General features: G+C 41.1%; 1 protein-coding gene across 2 annotated transcripts; it reads right to left on the reverse strand.

Moving 5' to 3' along the window:
* Positions 1-330: 330 nt before the first annotated feature.
* On the reverse strand, positions 331-13,187 carry tpp2 (tripeptidyl peptidase 2). 2 transcript variants are annotated; one of them, XM_061068188.1, is made up of 29 exons: positions 13,006-13,187; positions 11,961-12,089; positions 11,697-11,792; positions 11,402-11,506; positions 11,149-11,273; positions 10,875-11,038; positions 10,631-10,785; positions 10,456-10,532; positions 10,227-10,354; positions 9,823-10,071; positions 9,610-9,725; positions 9,306-9,477; positions 9,052-9,209; positions 8,883-8,959; positions 8,688-8,794; positions 7,919-8,073; positions 7,657-7,773; positions 7,469-7,569; positions 7,276-7,372; positions 7,053-7,190; positions 5,439-5,683; positions 4,907-4,985; positions 3,715-3,753; positions 3,149-3,300; positions 2,900-2,996; positions 2,648-2,778; positions 1,968-2,265; positions 959-1,078; positions 331-834 (listed from the first exon to the last, which is right to left on the reverse strand). In XM_061068188.1, the coding sequence occupies exons 1-29, from the start codon at positions 13,168-13,170 to the stop codon at positions 745-747; spliced, it is 3,882 nt and encodes a 1,293-aa protein (XP_060924171.1). In that variant the 5' UTR covers positions 13,171-13,187; the 3' UTR covers positions 331-744. The 2 variants fall into 2 exon arrangements, with proteins under 2 accessions (XP_060924171.1, XP_060924172.1); XM_061068189.1 differs by lacking the exon at positions 3,715-3,753.
* Between the last annotated feature and the right edge of the window lie 2,462 nt (positions 13,188-15,649).

Consider the following 15,649-nt stretch of genomic DNA (forward strand, 5'->3'; position numbering starts at 1 on the left):
GCTCTCAAGACAGACAAGATTCAACGTTGACTGTATAAACCCGGCCATCCTGGAGTCGTTAAAAAACAAAGAGACAGACTAAGTTCTGTCCGAGACTTCCTTCCTCTTGATTCCAGGATCAGGCAGATGCCTGCCCTGGTTTGTCCCAACATAGTGAGTCCTCCCGACTTTGCGCTGACGCATCATTCTGTTGTGGTTTTTCTGAAAGTGACTTCAGTGTTTTAAAGAGTTGGGACGAGTCCCTGGAGTCCACACTGGCCCTTTCACAGTCTTTACATGAGATAATGAGGTTATTGGTATGGGGCCCAAACAGCTGAGGGGGGGGGGGGGGGTGGATTGAAAGCCTCCACATGTGTAGATAACACCAAAATCAAAGACAATATCAAGATATCACTGAACTACAGTATCACAAAGTTCTCTCTGTTGATGATATTCAAACAGCCGAGGTGGTATCGCTACGTGGCTCAGCACAGCTGTGATGTTCAACAATACATGACTCCACCCTCCCATAAGGTGTCGAGTGTATCAACTGCTTACACACAGCGTTGTCCTTCATTTTGGTGCTCACCTACATCTCAATCTAAAATAAAGAAACTCTCAGGAGACAGCTGGTTGGTCAGATGCATAGACCATGTGACCCTGAGGGACACATTATCAAACTACCCTTGTAATGGACCGTGAGTGGCCGTGTTGTTCATGCATTTGTGAGTGTGTGTGTGTGTGTGTGTGAGTGTGTGTGTGCGCCTAGTAAGGCGTGTAGTCAGTTGGGTACATGACAGGAAGCCAGTTCTCACTGTAGGTGGCGCAGTGTGTCCATCGTAGATGTCGCATTAGCTGGAAAACGAGAAACAGGAAATTAACAAAACAATCATGAATATGTTTTTTTAAATGTTATTCTACAAAGTATCTAGCAAATATTTCCGGTTGGGACAGACATCAGACGTCACTCTTGTGATACCTGGATGCAGTTCTTCATGTTCTCTTTGCTGGGCTTCTCCTCCACCATCTTTGAAGCATATTTTAAGGCCCGGCTGTACATCTTGTTCACAAGAGCATGTTTGTATGAAAACATCAACACCTGAGCAGTTGAAAAGGCAAAAAGACAAACAAAATATATTACTTAACTGAATTAGTATAAAAGTGGCAAGCTTTTTACAGCAACATACATTAAATCCACATTTTCAGGTGCGAAGCCGCAGGAGAGCAGTGTTTTAGTTTAAGACCTTCAATGTTATGACTGATGACACAATGCTTTTAAACTGAGGTGGGGGAAAATAACAAGCAAAGGGATGAAAACAACATCAAACATTAGATGATGCTATTAAATCCCTCCATTCTTGGTTTTAACTGTATAAGCTCTGGATGATCTGAATTTCCCTCGGGATTAATAAAGTATCCGTCTATCTATCTATCTTAAAAGATGATAACTTCAGTGTTAATGTATTTTGTAATTCAACCAAAAAACAACCATGAAAAGACGAAACCCAGCAAAGAATTTGTTTCTTTAATCCTATGAAACTGGACATTGTAGTTGGATTTAACTCAGTCCCACATTCACAACAACTTCCAGCTGATGTAAATACTAAATTACTGCTATTACTGCACTCAGTGTCGATGAAACAACAGGTAAGAAGAGTCTTAAGCTGGTTTCATTATGACCTGTGGGTGAAGTCCAGAAAATTGGGTCCTGATATATATTTGTGGAGCATTATATAAAGATGTGTCTTAGGATGGAAGCATTGGACTCTGGCTTAGTGCGGCGTTAAAATTAGGAAGGAAGAAAAACACATTTTGGTCTTTTCATGGAATTTGTTGACATTGAGAAAAGTAGAGAATAGAGAGATAAAAGTCAGCCTTATCCTTGAACACATGGAAAATATATTGAAAGAAGAACAATTTGAAAGAGTTCAGTGTAATTGTGTTTGCAAGGTACCAAGTCATTCACTTCGGTTGAACCCTTTGCTCACCTTGGAGTCAGTTAGCTCTGCCCACTTCTGCACCTCCCAAAACGTATCTGTCAGAACTTTAGCCACGTTCTGCACGGCGTCATCAGAACTGCTCGCCACCTGCAACCCATCCTCCTCTTCCTCCTCCTCTACTACTACTGCTGCTGCAACTGTTGTTATTGTTGTTGTTGTTATTTGTTCCGTGGAGAGGGCACTGGCACCTTCCTGCAGCGCGGGGGGCAGCAGGAGCTGGTCAGCCAGCGCACAGCCCTTCCTACACAGAGCGTCCAGCAGAGACGACTTCTGCTTCTCCATGTCACTGAAATGCAGATGTGCAAAATAAGACCGTGGGCTTTGGATGATCTACTCAGGGTTTCCTGGTATTCTGTGGCAGAGGTGGACCACCTCAAAGACAACATCCGCAGACATATTAACACTAATAAAAAAAAAAACTATTGTGAAATAGTTAGGTTTTAGGCAAAAATAATTGAGACAACTTACAAAATAGCAAATACCATCTATTTAAAGTCAGGCCATGAAGCGTCATGAATGAGAATTACTGGATGGAGTTAATTGCTTAGTAGTGACCGTAACAAAAATCTGTTACCTGATATTGATCTTAAATTTCCTAACATTATCTACCACGAGCTACTACAGGATTCACATTTCTACTCTTATTAGGATTCTTTAGTTTGACATACGTCTTGATAGAGGCGGCATCGGGCCGAGGGTCTGTCTTCAACGTCAGGTAAACAGCCAGGGCTGTCTGGTCAATGTGGGAGATGACGATGTCGGCAGCTGTCACCACCTCCCTGAGACGTTTGACACGCTCCTGAACACAAACAGGAGGAATGACTGTGAGCAGAGATTATAAAATCTGGTTCAAAATAAATCAATACTCCTGACACAGTTTCCTCCATTTGCCCTTTTCTCTTGCTCGGGTGCTCTGTTACCTTCTCGGAGTCCAGCTGGTGCAGTCTTTGCACATGCAGTGGAAGGTAATCCAGGTGGTTTTCCATCAGTTCTTCATAGATGGAGCTGGAGTCCAACCTGAAAAGCAAAGAGGAGACCGGACACATGGACGAGTGAGAACTGAAAGAATAAAGCTAGTATCAGACATGCGCAGAAGTCAGGACATTTTCCAGATCTAGCTGCTTTGGACATTTTCCATTTAAAGTAAGCAGATGAGAAACTGTACACACTTGGTCATCCACTGAATCTTCAAGTCCCGCATGGCTTCTGCAAATTCCTCTTTCACATCTTTCTCTTTGTCAGCTTCCTTGTCCTTCTCCTTCCCTCCATTCTTGGTTTTGTTGGGAGCAGGAATTAGATGGTAAACGACTGGTACGATGTCCTGTTTGAACACAAAAGAGTTAGTTTAATGAAAAACCAAAAACTGACACATTCAACAAATTCTCTTTCTCTACTCTGAATCAGCAGATTTTCACCCTCTTCCTACAAACCAACTCCCTCTGCTTCTCTCTCTCTCTTTAATTTGTGAAGAAAAAAGCTTTTTAACACCCAGTTATAAAAGTTGATCAATTACTGATATATTAATAATTTCACTGACCACCAGAAAACTTTAACTTCTCCCTATCAAAACAACTGCCAGCTATGATGCAAACTTATATACAGAAATATTGACATGCTTTGACATGATTAATGCATATGCAACAAATCCCAACTTAGAGTTTGGAATAGGCCATTTTCCAAATGGTAGGAGAGCAGTGGAAGCTCTGTTGTACAGTGTTTCTAGCTCATCCAGTACCTTTTTAAACTTTCCTTGTCGCTTTGCAGAGGCCTGCCCCTGGTGGTCAGAATAACACACAGTGAGGAAGAGAAAACACAAATACACCAAAAAGGATTCGCTCTCTGTCTTCATTTGATCTGTCACCCTCATTCAGAGAGTCTGTCTGTCACCTACCTGTCAGACCTGCCGTATAACATGTGATGCAGAAAACAGTGGTGTGAATCTCAGGTTTCTATCTCACTAATTAGACTGACAAATATTGTCTGTTTAAATACTGTGTGTGTTTGACTTAAATAGGTCTCCAACAATGCGAAGTGAAACATTAAAAAAGTTTAAATGACTGATAATGTTTACAGTCCTTTGCATTAGAGCCACTAAGTACAGTGAGTTCAACCACAAACATAATAAAGATGGAGAGTATTCAGATGTGTATGAAGCAGCTCCATAAAGACAACGATGAGCTCTAGCAGACCAGAAAGATATCAAGGAAAGACCCTGGAGATAAAACATGCCCAATTGTTGTGAGGTTTTTGCTAATGTGCATCAGATTAATTTGTGGTTTTTGACAAACACACAAAGTTGGTCTAATGGTTAAAACCAAAACTGCTTAAGTTGCTGGTTACAATGTCATTTTCATTTGTGCCATTTATTTATATACTAGCACAGACAAACAGTATAAAAGCTGAAACCAGGCAAATCCCTCCTTTTTGCTAAACCTAATATTTTTCTCAGTTCCAGGTTAGGTGAAATATTGATAACTTGGCCCAGATTAATTGTAACCAGTGTAAGTCAGTCGTAGGCAGATTCAATAAACAACCAGATCCATCGTGTTTCAATCTGACATAAGCAACATCAGACTGTTTTTACAGAACAATGGACAAAGGCAATTAAGTCAGAAAAAAGAACATGCATTAACCGAAAGGATGGAAACCACTTTAAGAAGCAAGAGACCAGACTGAGGTCTGAAAGTCATGGGAGAAAGAGTAAATCTGACAGAATTTTTTTAAGTGTAAAGCAAAAAGCGCTGGTCTTTGACCCTGATCATCAGAACCACAGCTACTTCACATATTTAATGACTAAATTTCAGACTTTACATCATTGGCTAGGATTGTCAGGGCGGCCCTGATAACTGAAAAGACCTTTTACCCTGTGGGTTTGTTCTGCATTCACTCGAGTCTGTGTGAAATTGAAAATATAGAGAGTCACTCACTGCTTTCTTGCCATACTCGCTCTTGGAGACAACGAGGGAGCCTGAGAGATAGCAACCTGGACACGTCCCTTTGGGGATCCTGAGAGGGGAAGAAACACAAAGATAGAAAGAATAAATACTGCAATGTCACATTCAATGATATTAATGCAGAGAATATTTTAGACTATAGTTTGAGACTAAATAGAATATAGTAAGTGAGAGTAAACATCACTCTTTCCCAGCCTGAAAAGATTATCAGAAACTGAATGCATACCTAAGTTACATTTGATAAATTATACAATGATCTTTATACTTTTCATTTGAGGATAATTTAATCTGTCTCCTACAGATTGCAAGAGAATGAAGGGATCTCAAGCGACAGCGGTTTCCTCCTCAGCCTCATGTTACATTTCATGGGAGAAATTGAACGACTGTTAATGTCAGTGAGACCTCTTCTGTGCTGTGACCAGGCACCAGTCATACCCATCGGGTGAGGCCTTCTTATAATCCTTTTATAAACTTGTACTGAAGCAGTCTGGCCAGTTTGACTCACTTGTCGTCTGGCAAGGCCGTGACGTAGAAAGGCTGAGTGGCACCCGGGCACAGGGTGACAGAGTTGGCCTTCTTCTTGGCCATGAGGGCGGCTCGATGCGACTCGTACACATCCAGACTGAGGGTTGTGGACAGACGGTGAGACACCACAAATGGCAGGTCCTTCAGTCGCTCCAGCTCACTGGACTGCTCGTGGCGGACTTGCAGGCGCACGGTGTAGTCCCCCTTTTCCAGCTTCAGGGAATACTGCGAGGTCAAACAGACAGAAGAGAGATGATACAGTTCAGTTTATATAGTGCACGCAAGGAACTTATTCTCCTCCTTCTTATCCATAATTAGTGTGATTATTCAGATCAGAAACCATTGGTTTAGATGCCCTGCAGTAACATGGTAACTATAAATCTGTGTATAAATGCAGCAGGTCAGAGAAGACAAAAGCTGTGTGAGTATTCAAGTAAGTAAACGGGTCACTTGTTTCTTGCACCTTATGTGTGTACTTTTCATATTCCTATCATCATAACCTTTTATTCCTTTTTTTTTTTTAAATGTCTTTTAAAACAAATATGACAACACACGCCTCTTCTTAATGAGGCGTGTGTTAACGGTCACCATCATAATTTCTAACACGGGTTGAAAATGTCATCACACAAACAGATCCCATTGCAGTGTGAACAGAAGCATGTTCCTCTCCACGTGTCTGAGGACAAGAATTTAGTTTCCTTGTCTGCAGTATTTTGTTGTCATACCGATTCAATGCCTGGTAACAACTAGTAAACACGGCAGAGAAATCTGGGTTCTAATTCCAAATCCTATCTCGGGAAAGAGAGCTACCGATAAGTGTGAACATCTTGCGATGAAAAAACATGTAATCTTAGGTAGGGATGGGGGAAAAAATCTATTCAGTTACAAATCGCGATTCTTGTGAATGACGATTTTAAAATCGATATGCTGCCTCCCAAATCGTTTTTAAAAAAAAAACATATTTATTGGTTTATACCGGGGGGTATATTGGGGGAGCAACATCACCCCAGAGCATGTTGACCAGCTCTTGTTTTTGCACAAGAATCTAAACATACCCAAGCACTAGCTTTGCATCGGCTACATGCAAACAACAATAGCCTACTTTTTGTTTATTTCAAAGTTTATATTTTAAGTAAACTTTTATTCATTCTATTTAATTTACCTTTTATTTATTGTTTAAAAGTAGCCTAAGTGGCATACATTTCTTAATCTGTCAGTTTGTGTGCAGTTGACAGGGGCTATACAATAATAGGGCACATTTTTATTTATTTTCTCTATTGGCTGCTCGGCAGTCATTAAGTTAATGTTAATATTTGAAATAAAACTGGTAAAGCTCTAAGTGAATTTGACTGTGTTGTATTTGAAGGAATGATTCAACATGTTTCCATGGTCCAGTATTTAAAAAAAAAAAATAACCAAAAGAAATCCCAGGAAAGCATAATATCGAATCGCAATACTTACAGAATCGCAATACCAACAGAAATCGCAATACATATCGTATCACCACCTAAGTATCGTGATAGTATCGTATCGGGAGGTCCCTGCCGATTCCCGTCCCTAATCTTAGGTGCAGTCACATCTTGTCTGAGTGTACCTGGTGTGGGTAGGCGTCTCCTGAGCCCAGTAGTCTCTTGTTCTGATCGAACAGCATCCAGAGCTGACTGTCAAACTCAGACTCGTACAGCAGCTCACACAGCGTGGGACAGCTCGGGGTAACCTCTCCACTCTTCGGCTGAGGACAGAACAAATTAATATTATACACACATATATTAAAGCTAAAAAAAAAAATTGTTTCTCTTGTGTTGCACTGGCAGTACCTGGTGAAAACTGTAGGTGAGGACTATCTCGTAGACTTGTCTGTTATTGGGTAGAACATCCCTCATTCCCAAAGCTTTTATCTTTGAGCTTAAAGGCCTAAAACCAAAAAGAGACAACAGGGATCACACGATGAACAGCACTGTTATCACACAGCAATATATACATATGTACGTGAGTGAGCATGTGTGTTACCTGAGAGGCTGAACCCAGGACTTGAGGGTAATAGCGGGCGAAACCTCCTCGTACCTCAGAGGCGATGACACTTCAAAACTCGTCACTCCCTCTGATGCAAGCTGGGTAGAGACACACAAGAGTCAGAGAAAAACAAAGCAAAGAGAACTGACACTGCAACTTATTTTGTGCTGCGTCTGTATTCTTACTATGTGCAAGGGAGAAGGAGATGTGCTGAGTCCATGGAACGAGATGCTGTAGTCCACTGTGACGTCACCCAGGCTCGCCCACCAGCGAGCAATGCAAAACTCTACGATCCGACCTGACTGGAGAGGAGATAAAAACAAAGAGGATTAATCCGACATTGTTATATTGCATGCATCTAAGAAATGGAGTTACTTGCATTGGCCTTTATTAATATATCTGACTCTGACTTCAAATAAATGCTTATTATAAATAAAATATATGTACCAGCACAGGAAAAGCCTCTGTTAAAGAGCCTTTTTCCAATAGTGAAGAGAACTTGTAGAATTCATTAGCTCTGTACGCCTTCTGTTTGACCAGGTGCACGGCATGGAGAACAAACTTTGACGACACATCTCCTGAATGAGAAGTCAGTGTAATCTCTGCAGGACAGAGAGGTGAATAACAGAACAACAGGGAGGAGAGGGGAGGCAGGTGAGGGTGAGAAAGGAACCAGAGAGACCATGAAGTGGGGGGGGGGGAAGACAGGAAGAAGTCAAAATTAAAATGTTGCACTGACACCAGCAGTTACATTTTGAAATGTAAAATAAATCTAAATGTTCAAATAAAACCAGAAATGAAAGTCACTTCCTCAAGTGTAACTAAAACCAGAGTGAAATGTATCATTAACTTTTGAATCGAAACAGAGCTAAATTCAACATTGGATACGTTGAACAAAACCCTATGAGGCGTACATGATACTACAGGTGTTACAGGGTTTCTGCAGGGCTAATCAAAATAAGTTAGACTTAAATTACACTTTAAGGCAGTTTGTATCTCACATACAGTGCAATTTAACACTCGTTTCATTCATCCACAAAAACCAGCAGCAGCACACAGCCTTAAGCTATGTTATGAGTGCATACATTCATGTTGCAATTTTGTCACTAGTTGACAGCTGTATATAAAAAGGATTCTTGATAATATATGAATAAATTAACTCGTGTGCCCTGGAATTGCACCATTTGAACACAACATATAAGTGCAGAACGCTCACCTGCCCAGGAGGCTCCCTGAGGAACGGTGATGAAGTGGCGTCTGATCTGACCGGGTCTAAAGTGAACGTCCGTGAAAGCCACCTCCTGATTACGATTATCCGTCACTCTGAAGAGAGACACACAGAGCTGTCAGACACACTCATGCAAACCTCTGGCTATAAGTTAAAGGAAGCCAAATTAACAGAAGAACTCACTTGGCAGGGATAATAACCGTGATGGGAACTCTGAACAGTGGGCCGCAGCTTGGTGCTGCTGTATCGTACCCACACACCTAAACAAACACATTCACAGTGATCAGATTAACATTAAAACAGACTCGGCTGAGACAGCTCCATGTTTTTCCTCTTCCTCCCTGTCCTCTACCTCTGTGTAGTGCACTCCCTCTCTCAGTCCGATAGGATCTACGCGGACATTGACGTGACGACACTGGTTCATCAGCTCTAGATGTGAGGGACACTGGACCCAAGGGGCAGCACATGTGAGCGCCAAGTGCAGCTGCAAGGAGATTCGCTCAGAGTTTTCTGTGAAAGGTATTAGAGAAAGACAGATTGTGTTTTTAAAAAATAGAAAATACTCAAATAAAACGCTGTGAATGTGCTCCCTAGTAGGAACAGCACCTGTGTTCTCTGGGAAGATGGGTTCAATTCCTACTCCATGATCTGAAGGGGCAAGAATTTGGCCTGGGTCCCTGAGGTAGATACCTCTCTGTGTTCCCACGCTTATTGAGAAGCCAAGGTGGCTTGTGGGTAAAGAGGCATGTTGAGTGAGGTAGTCTAATGCCTTGTCCACCTGAGAGAAGGAAACAGAGGAAATTACTTAAAGAAATACATTTAACAGCACTTACAGTGAAAAAATTAAAGAACATGAGACTGTTAAAAGAGACAGAAAAATAAACCACAAAATTAACTTAAGTCACATTACCTGGATTATTCCATGGCCCTGTGCGAAAACCTCAATGTCATCAACCTTCAGAGCTGTGTTTTCCAGCGCTCTCCTGACGGCAGGAGCAGAGGGATGGATCCCGTTCTGCTTCAGACCTTTATCACACAAAAATCACAAACTAGCATTAGATTTACAGTCATACACACTTGGAATATATATATTCAGGCATCAAATATTAGTCCAAGAACACACCCGAGAGGATCAGTGCAATGCCTCCACAGGCATTAGGCGATGACATGGATGTCCCGTTCATCAGCTGGGTACCACGAAGAGTCCAGTTGGGTACAGACGCAATGGCACCACCAGGGGCACTGATGCTGACCCCCAGGGCCCCGTCTGTACTGGGGCCCCTGGACGACCAGGTGTACTGGTTAGCTGGGAGTTTCTCCCTCAGAGAATATTCTGCCACCATCATATCTGGAGTCACATACGCTCCAACTCCTTTGGGGAAAAAGAAGAGAGCAGGAATGTAAGAAATTTTGTTGTACCCACACGCCAACTCCTAATTCCACTCCGACACTTCAGAGTGCATACAATTCAAATATTAAACTAAGATATACCTTTTCCATGTATATGTGTTTTTTCTGTGTGTGTACCTATGACACTGCTAGTGGTTCCCCCTGGGCAGCCAACAGTAGAGAGACACGGGCCGTTGTTTCCTGCACTTGAGACAAATATCACATTGTGCTTCTGGACAGCCTCTGTGATCACCTCACAAATCCTCCTAAAATGGAAAGAAATGACAAAAATAAGCGACCATAAATGTGCAAAACAAATTAACCCACACAAGGAAACACCCCATTGTTACCACTAAGCAATACTTACCCTGAATTGGGCCAATGAGTGGCTTCTCCATAGCTGTAGTTTACCAGGTCGCACTTGTAGTTGATTACTTCAATCATCTTTATGTGACAAAGACATTAGATAAACCAAAAATGTTAAAAGGTTAGAAAACAACACTATAAGCTAAACTTTAATATCCTGCGCCTGTGCAACTTACTGCACGGATGAGTCCTGTGCCTGTTTCCATGGTGCTAAGGCGGGTGTCTCCAATCTTCAAAGCCAGGATCTGGGCACCTGGGGCCACACCATTGCGCTCTGGTTCATCTGGGAAGTAACCTGCTGCGATGCTTCCCACGTGGGTCCCATGAGCCCCTTTAAAAGCACACAGGCAAGTTAGAATGGAGATAACACAATGGAGCAACTGAAAAACAAATACTCATCTTGTGCTAGGATTGGTTTACCTCCACTGGTGACAATGCAGAGTGTATTTCCCTCATCATAAATATTAATAGAGTAGTTAAGCATCTCAGCATTTCCTAATGTGGCGTATTCTTGAGTCTCTCTGTAGGAGCACAGCACAGTGCACTGGGACAGCTCTCCACATTCTGAAGTGTCCACGACAGCCCTAAAAATGAAAATTTAAACAGATAAATAAAAACATAAACAAAGTGGTAACAAGACTAGAAAGAGAGGACAGAATCATGGATTATGAGGGAATAGATGTAGTATGGGTACCTCCATGTGACTCCATCATGCCAAAGCACACAGTCATATACAGGACCAGGATCACTGTACTTCTTTTCTAGAGATGCCAGCAGCTCAGACTGACTCTGCAACTCTTCTTTCTGCAACTTCTCTATCTAGGAGGGGGAGAAAGCAGGGTTGAGGGATACATGTGAAAGAGACAAATCCGAAAAGGAAACATACCTTGCTATGACTAGCATGCAAAGGTTATGAGTAATCAAGAGCTCCACTTCGCAGGTCTAACCTGTGAGGGCGTCGGGTGGGAAAGGTCAAACTCTTCTGTCTTTCGGGAGGCCTCAGCAAGCGCCGCTCTGTGTGGTGGGTCCCATATCTTCTCCTTACGCTCTTTCTAGTAAACAAAAGTTAAAGTGCCTTAACAACATTGACAAAAGCCGACATTTATTCTAATTGTTTTACAGATTTGACAATGTAGAGTCCTGTGTACTAGTTATAGCTATATATTATAATGCACAATTATAGAGTCAAAAAATCAAAGCCATGGCAGAGCTGGTACATAAATAAAGTCCCCGTATTCCTACCTGTATTCTTTCTTTAAGAGCCTTAGGGAAGAATTCATAGCCATTTTTAACTCCAATGCGATAGTTCCCTGAAGGATTGACCCAGGCAGGAGGAATCTGAAAGACAGAAAAAGACTCAGTGTGAGACAGATATGAAGAAAATATATCAAGTTTGGGTCAAATTATCTAATTTGGTTTAAAGAAATGATAACACATTACTACAAAATGACTTAACATCAGCAACAGCGATTCTGTGACAGCTGTTACCAAAAGTCGTCTACTGACCGTAAGTATTCGGCCAGAAAGGCCAGCGATTGTCCCGTCTTTAGGTTCTGCCACCGTGGCCATGTTCACGTCCCCGCTGCCGGTCGTATCAATGATATCAATGATCTTTGGCTTCCCCTCTGTCGTGACCTAAGGGAACAATAATCATTTAGTAGAGTACATATTCAGACACTGACACAGCTTTACAGACACCAAATTCAATTTTATTTGTGTAGCGCCAAATCAAAATATCATTATCTCTGGGCACTTTACGTAGAAGATCAAAAATCTGAGGGTAAGGAAAACATATCCAGCCTCTGACACAGCACAGCATTAATAAAACAACAACAAAGATCAAAAACCTGTCACTTGAATCTGATCTTAAAGCTAAGCTGCACACAAACCCTATCGATGGGAGGATATTTGTTTACACACTGAATGGGAGCTGATTCAGTCTCTGTCCTCTTTAAACCGGGATTACAGAAAGACAACATATGTCTGAAAACAAATGGCTGACCTTAATCTATTAACAAGGAGCCAACTAACCTCCCGACCACAACGGTGTGAGAACCAGCAGGTTCCTACCAATAAAGTTAGCACTGTGAAGCTAACTACCGGGACTCCGGTGTGACTTGGCACTTAAGGTGCAGCTCTGCACGTCTCGTTAACCGAACCGTAGTTATTTAATTAAACTCACATTAACCAGGCCACAACAAATAGATCAGATTGAACCACCTGAAAGGACAACTTGTGTTTATTGAGAAACCTAAAGCAGAATAATGCAGATTGTATAGGCTGGGCTAACGTGCTAGGTAACCAGTTGGTTAACTGTAAACCATTCTGGCCTTTTAATGTCATTTGGCAAAAGGACGAAATACATGTTATCGATTCTTGCAGTTTGGTTTAGTTGTCATGAATGCTATGAAGCTTATTGCCACAGTTTCCGTGTGCGTTCCTCGATGCTATCAAGCTACATGGCTGTGTGTAGATTATGTGAAAGAGTGGGGCCTTTAGCTTAGCTAGCTAGAAGCTAACTGACAACCGTGAGACAGCCGCTCGGGTTTACCTGCATGCCGGGGGCCCCGGGGTCCACGCCGGTGTCGAGGATGGCGACGAGCACCCCTCGGCCATCGTGCTCGGGGAACCGGGTGAGGTACGACGCGGCGCCGGTCTCTTTCTTGGGCAGCAGCCCGTGGAAGGGGAAGGGTTCGTCGGTGGAGTGAGCGGCCATGATCCGGAGGAGCGAGGGTGAACACAAAGCGTCGAGACGGGGAGCAGAGAGGGAGACGAGGAGAGGGGTGATCGGGTTAAAGGGGCAGAGCGAGAGCTTCTTCACCAGCTGTTCTGGTTCCATTCAAATAGATCCACTTCACTGTGTCTGATCCAAACTTATGTGATGCAGTCAGAAGAGTCTGGAACACAAACTCTCTGATCCAGGCTGGGAACTCAGGACCTGTGTTTACCAAACTACTGAAGATGAAATGTCACTGTTTATATTTGCTTCTCACACACTTAAGAATAAAAAAAACTCTTTATCTTCTCATTATTTTATTATATAATATATTATATTATAGAGAGCACTAAATATAGGCTACCTGTCTCCTTGCACTGTATACCCTGTACAACACTCCGCTCCATTAATTGGAACACTTACTTCACATCATATGTCAGTCATATGTGTTAATATAAACCATATTGATATTATATATCAGTTTATACAATAAAATTGTCTTTTGCACACTTTGTCTACATATTCTTACACTCATAGTATATATTATCTATTGTATAGTCAAATACTTATATTTACACCTCTACCATATATTATATCATACTTTCTGTATATTATTTGTATATATAAGTCTATATAGACATATTTATACATGTGTACATGTTATTATTATTATTATTATATTTATTTACTATTATTATATATACTGTTGCTGCCATTATTACTATATACTGCTATTATATTGGTATAATTACTATCATATATAAATATATATCATGTTATATTATATACTTTATATACTGTACTATTTTTATATACTGTCTAACAATAACATTACCATCATATCATCAGTACTATTACCATCATCTTGCCACTGCACCTTATCTACCTATTTATCTTGTGTTTTTGTTTTTATTCTTTCTACCTCAATATTTTTTATTTTATTCTATTGTATTGTATTTTATTGTATTCAAATATACCTGCTACTATGACGACTTAATTTCCCTTTAGGGATAAATAAAGTAATCTATCTATCTATCTATCTATCTATCTATCTATCTATCTATCTATCTATCTATCTATCTATCTATCTATCTATCTATCTATCTATCTATCTATCTATCTATCTATCTATCTATCTATCTATCTATCTATCTATCTATCTATCTTACTATGAAAGATAAACACACAAGAGTCAAAAACTCAAAATTCCCACATTTCCCTTTATTAATGCAAATTTATGTGAGGATCCCTCTCCCAGGAAGGACAGAAGTGCAAAAGATGTCAAGTGTAGGAAATCAACATCAGGATAAAGGTTTTAGCAGCAATGATGAGGGTAAACATTTTGAAGGATAACTTCAATACTATATGTCAATAAGTCCCGCTGAAATCATAGTCTCTGGTCAGCAGCCAGCAAGATCATGATCCACCATCAAGATCGGATGCCACCACTGTCCACAGTCATCGTCCACTGCCGCCAGTTAGGATCCATCATCAGCTGCCACCTCGGTCGTGGTCCACCATCAGTTGACTTTACTGTACGCACATTATTTCACAATGACACATGACAGAAACACAGAACTTTTCTGTCGTTTTAGGGTCAACCCTAACCCTAACCCCAGTGCTGCTACTTCTAAATAGAAACCATAGACTGTGGAAATTGGCTCCAATCAAGTGCTGTCCACAGGGTATGGCATGGCGTTGCAAAATGGAGTGATAGCCTTCCTTATTTAAAATCCCTTTTACCTTGTACAAATCTCCCACTTTACCAGCAACAAAGCAGCCCCAGACCATTGCATTACCTCCACCATGCTTGACAGATGGCGTAAGGCACTCTTCCAGCATCTTTTTACCTGTTCTGCGTCTCACAAATGTTCTTCTGTGTGATCCAAACACCTCAAACTTTGATTTGTCTGTCTGAAAACTATAACACTTTTTTCCATCTTCCTCTGTCCAATGTCTGTGTTCTTTTGCCCATATCAATCTTTTCTTTTTATTGGCCAGTCTGTTAGGAATTTCAAACTTTTAACTATAGGTTGTGTCTGAAAGAACTCTTAATAATAAAGCTAGAGGTAGTTTTAGCTAGATATAATGCACATACAAATTAATTTTATAACCGTTGCTGTTTAGTGCCAATAATGTATCTTTTAGTTGTCCTCATAATTTACTTCTTGGATATTAAAGCATATTTTCATTAGCTGTATTCAACATCAGACAGAATTCAAGGAGCTGTCCTTTCTGGGGCAAAGTCAGTATGACATTGTTTAGTTTCAGGGATGCGAATGTTTACACATTCACAGTCAAGATTGTTTTGATGGAGCAGACACACACAATAATAGTTTCTCAAACCATAATGGCACTGACTCTTTTCATAAAGGCGGAAGGGGAGGTAGGAGCAGTGGGTCAATAACATTACCTTATACAAATCATTATTTTCAACCTTTCGCTTGTCATATTTAATATTTGGAATTTGCTAATAATG

The sequence above is a fragment of the Limanda limanda genome, chromosome 3 (assembly GCF_963576545.1).
Source record: "Limanda limanda chromosome 3, fLimLim1.1, whole genome shotgun sequence".
NCBI lineage: Eukaryota > Metazoa > Chordata > Actinopteri > Pleuronectiformes > Pleuronectidae > Limanda > Limanda limanda.

What these genes read in the sequence shown, in the direction of transcription:
- tpp2 (XM_061068188.1), bottom strand. Translation starts at nt 13,170, where the DNA reads ATGGCCGCTCACTCCACCGACGAACCCTTCCCCTTCCACGGGCTGCTG. An exon ending in ACGGCCTTGCCAGACGACAA is followed by an intron (nt 4,986 to 5,438) that starts GTGAGTCAAACT and finishes TTCCCCTCTCAG; the next exon opens with GATCCCCAAAGGGACGTGTC. An exon ending in AAGATTCAGTGGATGACCAA is followed by an intron (nt 2,997 to 3,148) that starts GTGTGTACAGTT and finishes TTTGCTTTTCAG; the next exon opens with GTTGGACTCCAGCTCCATCT.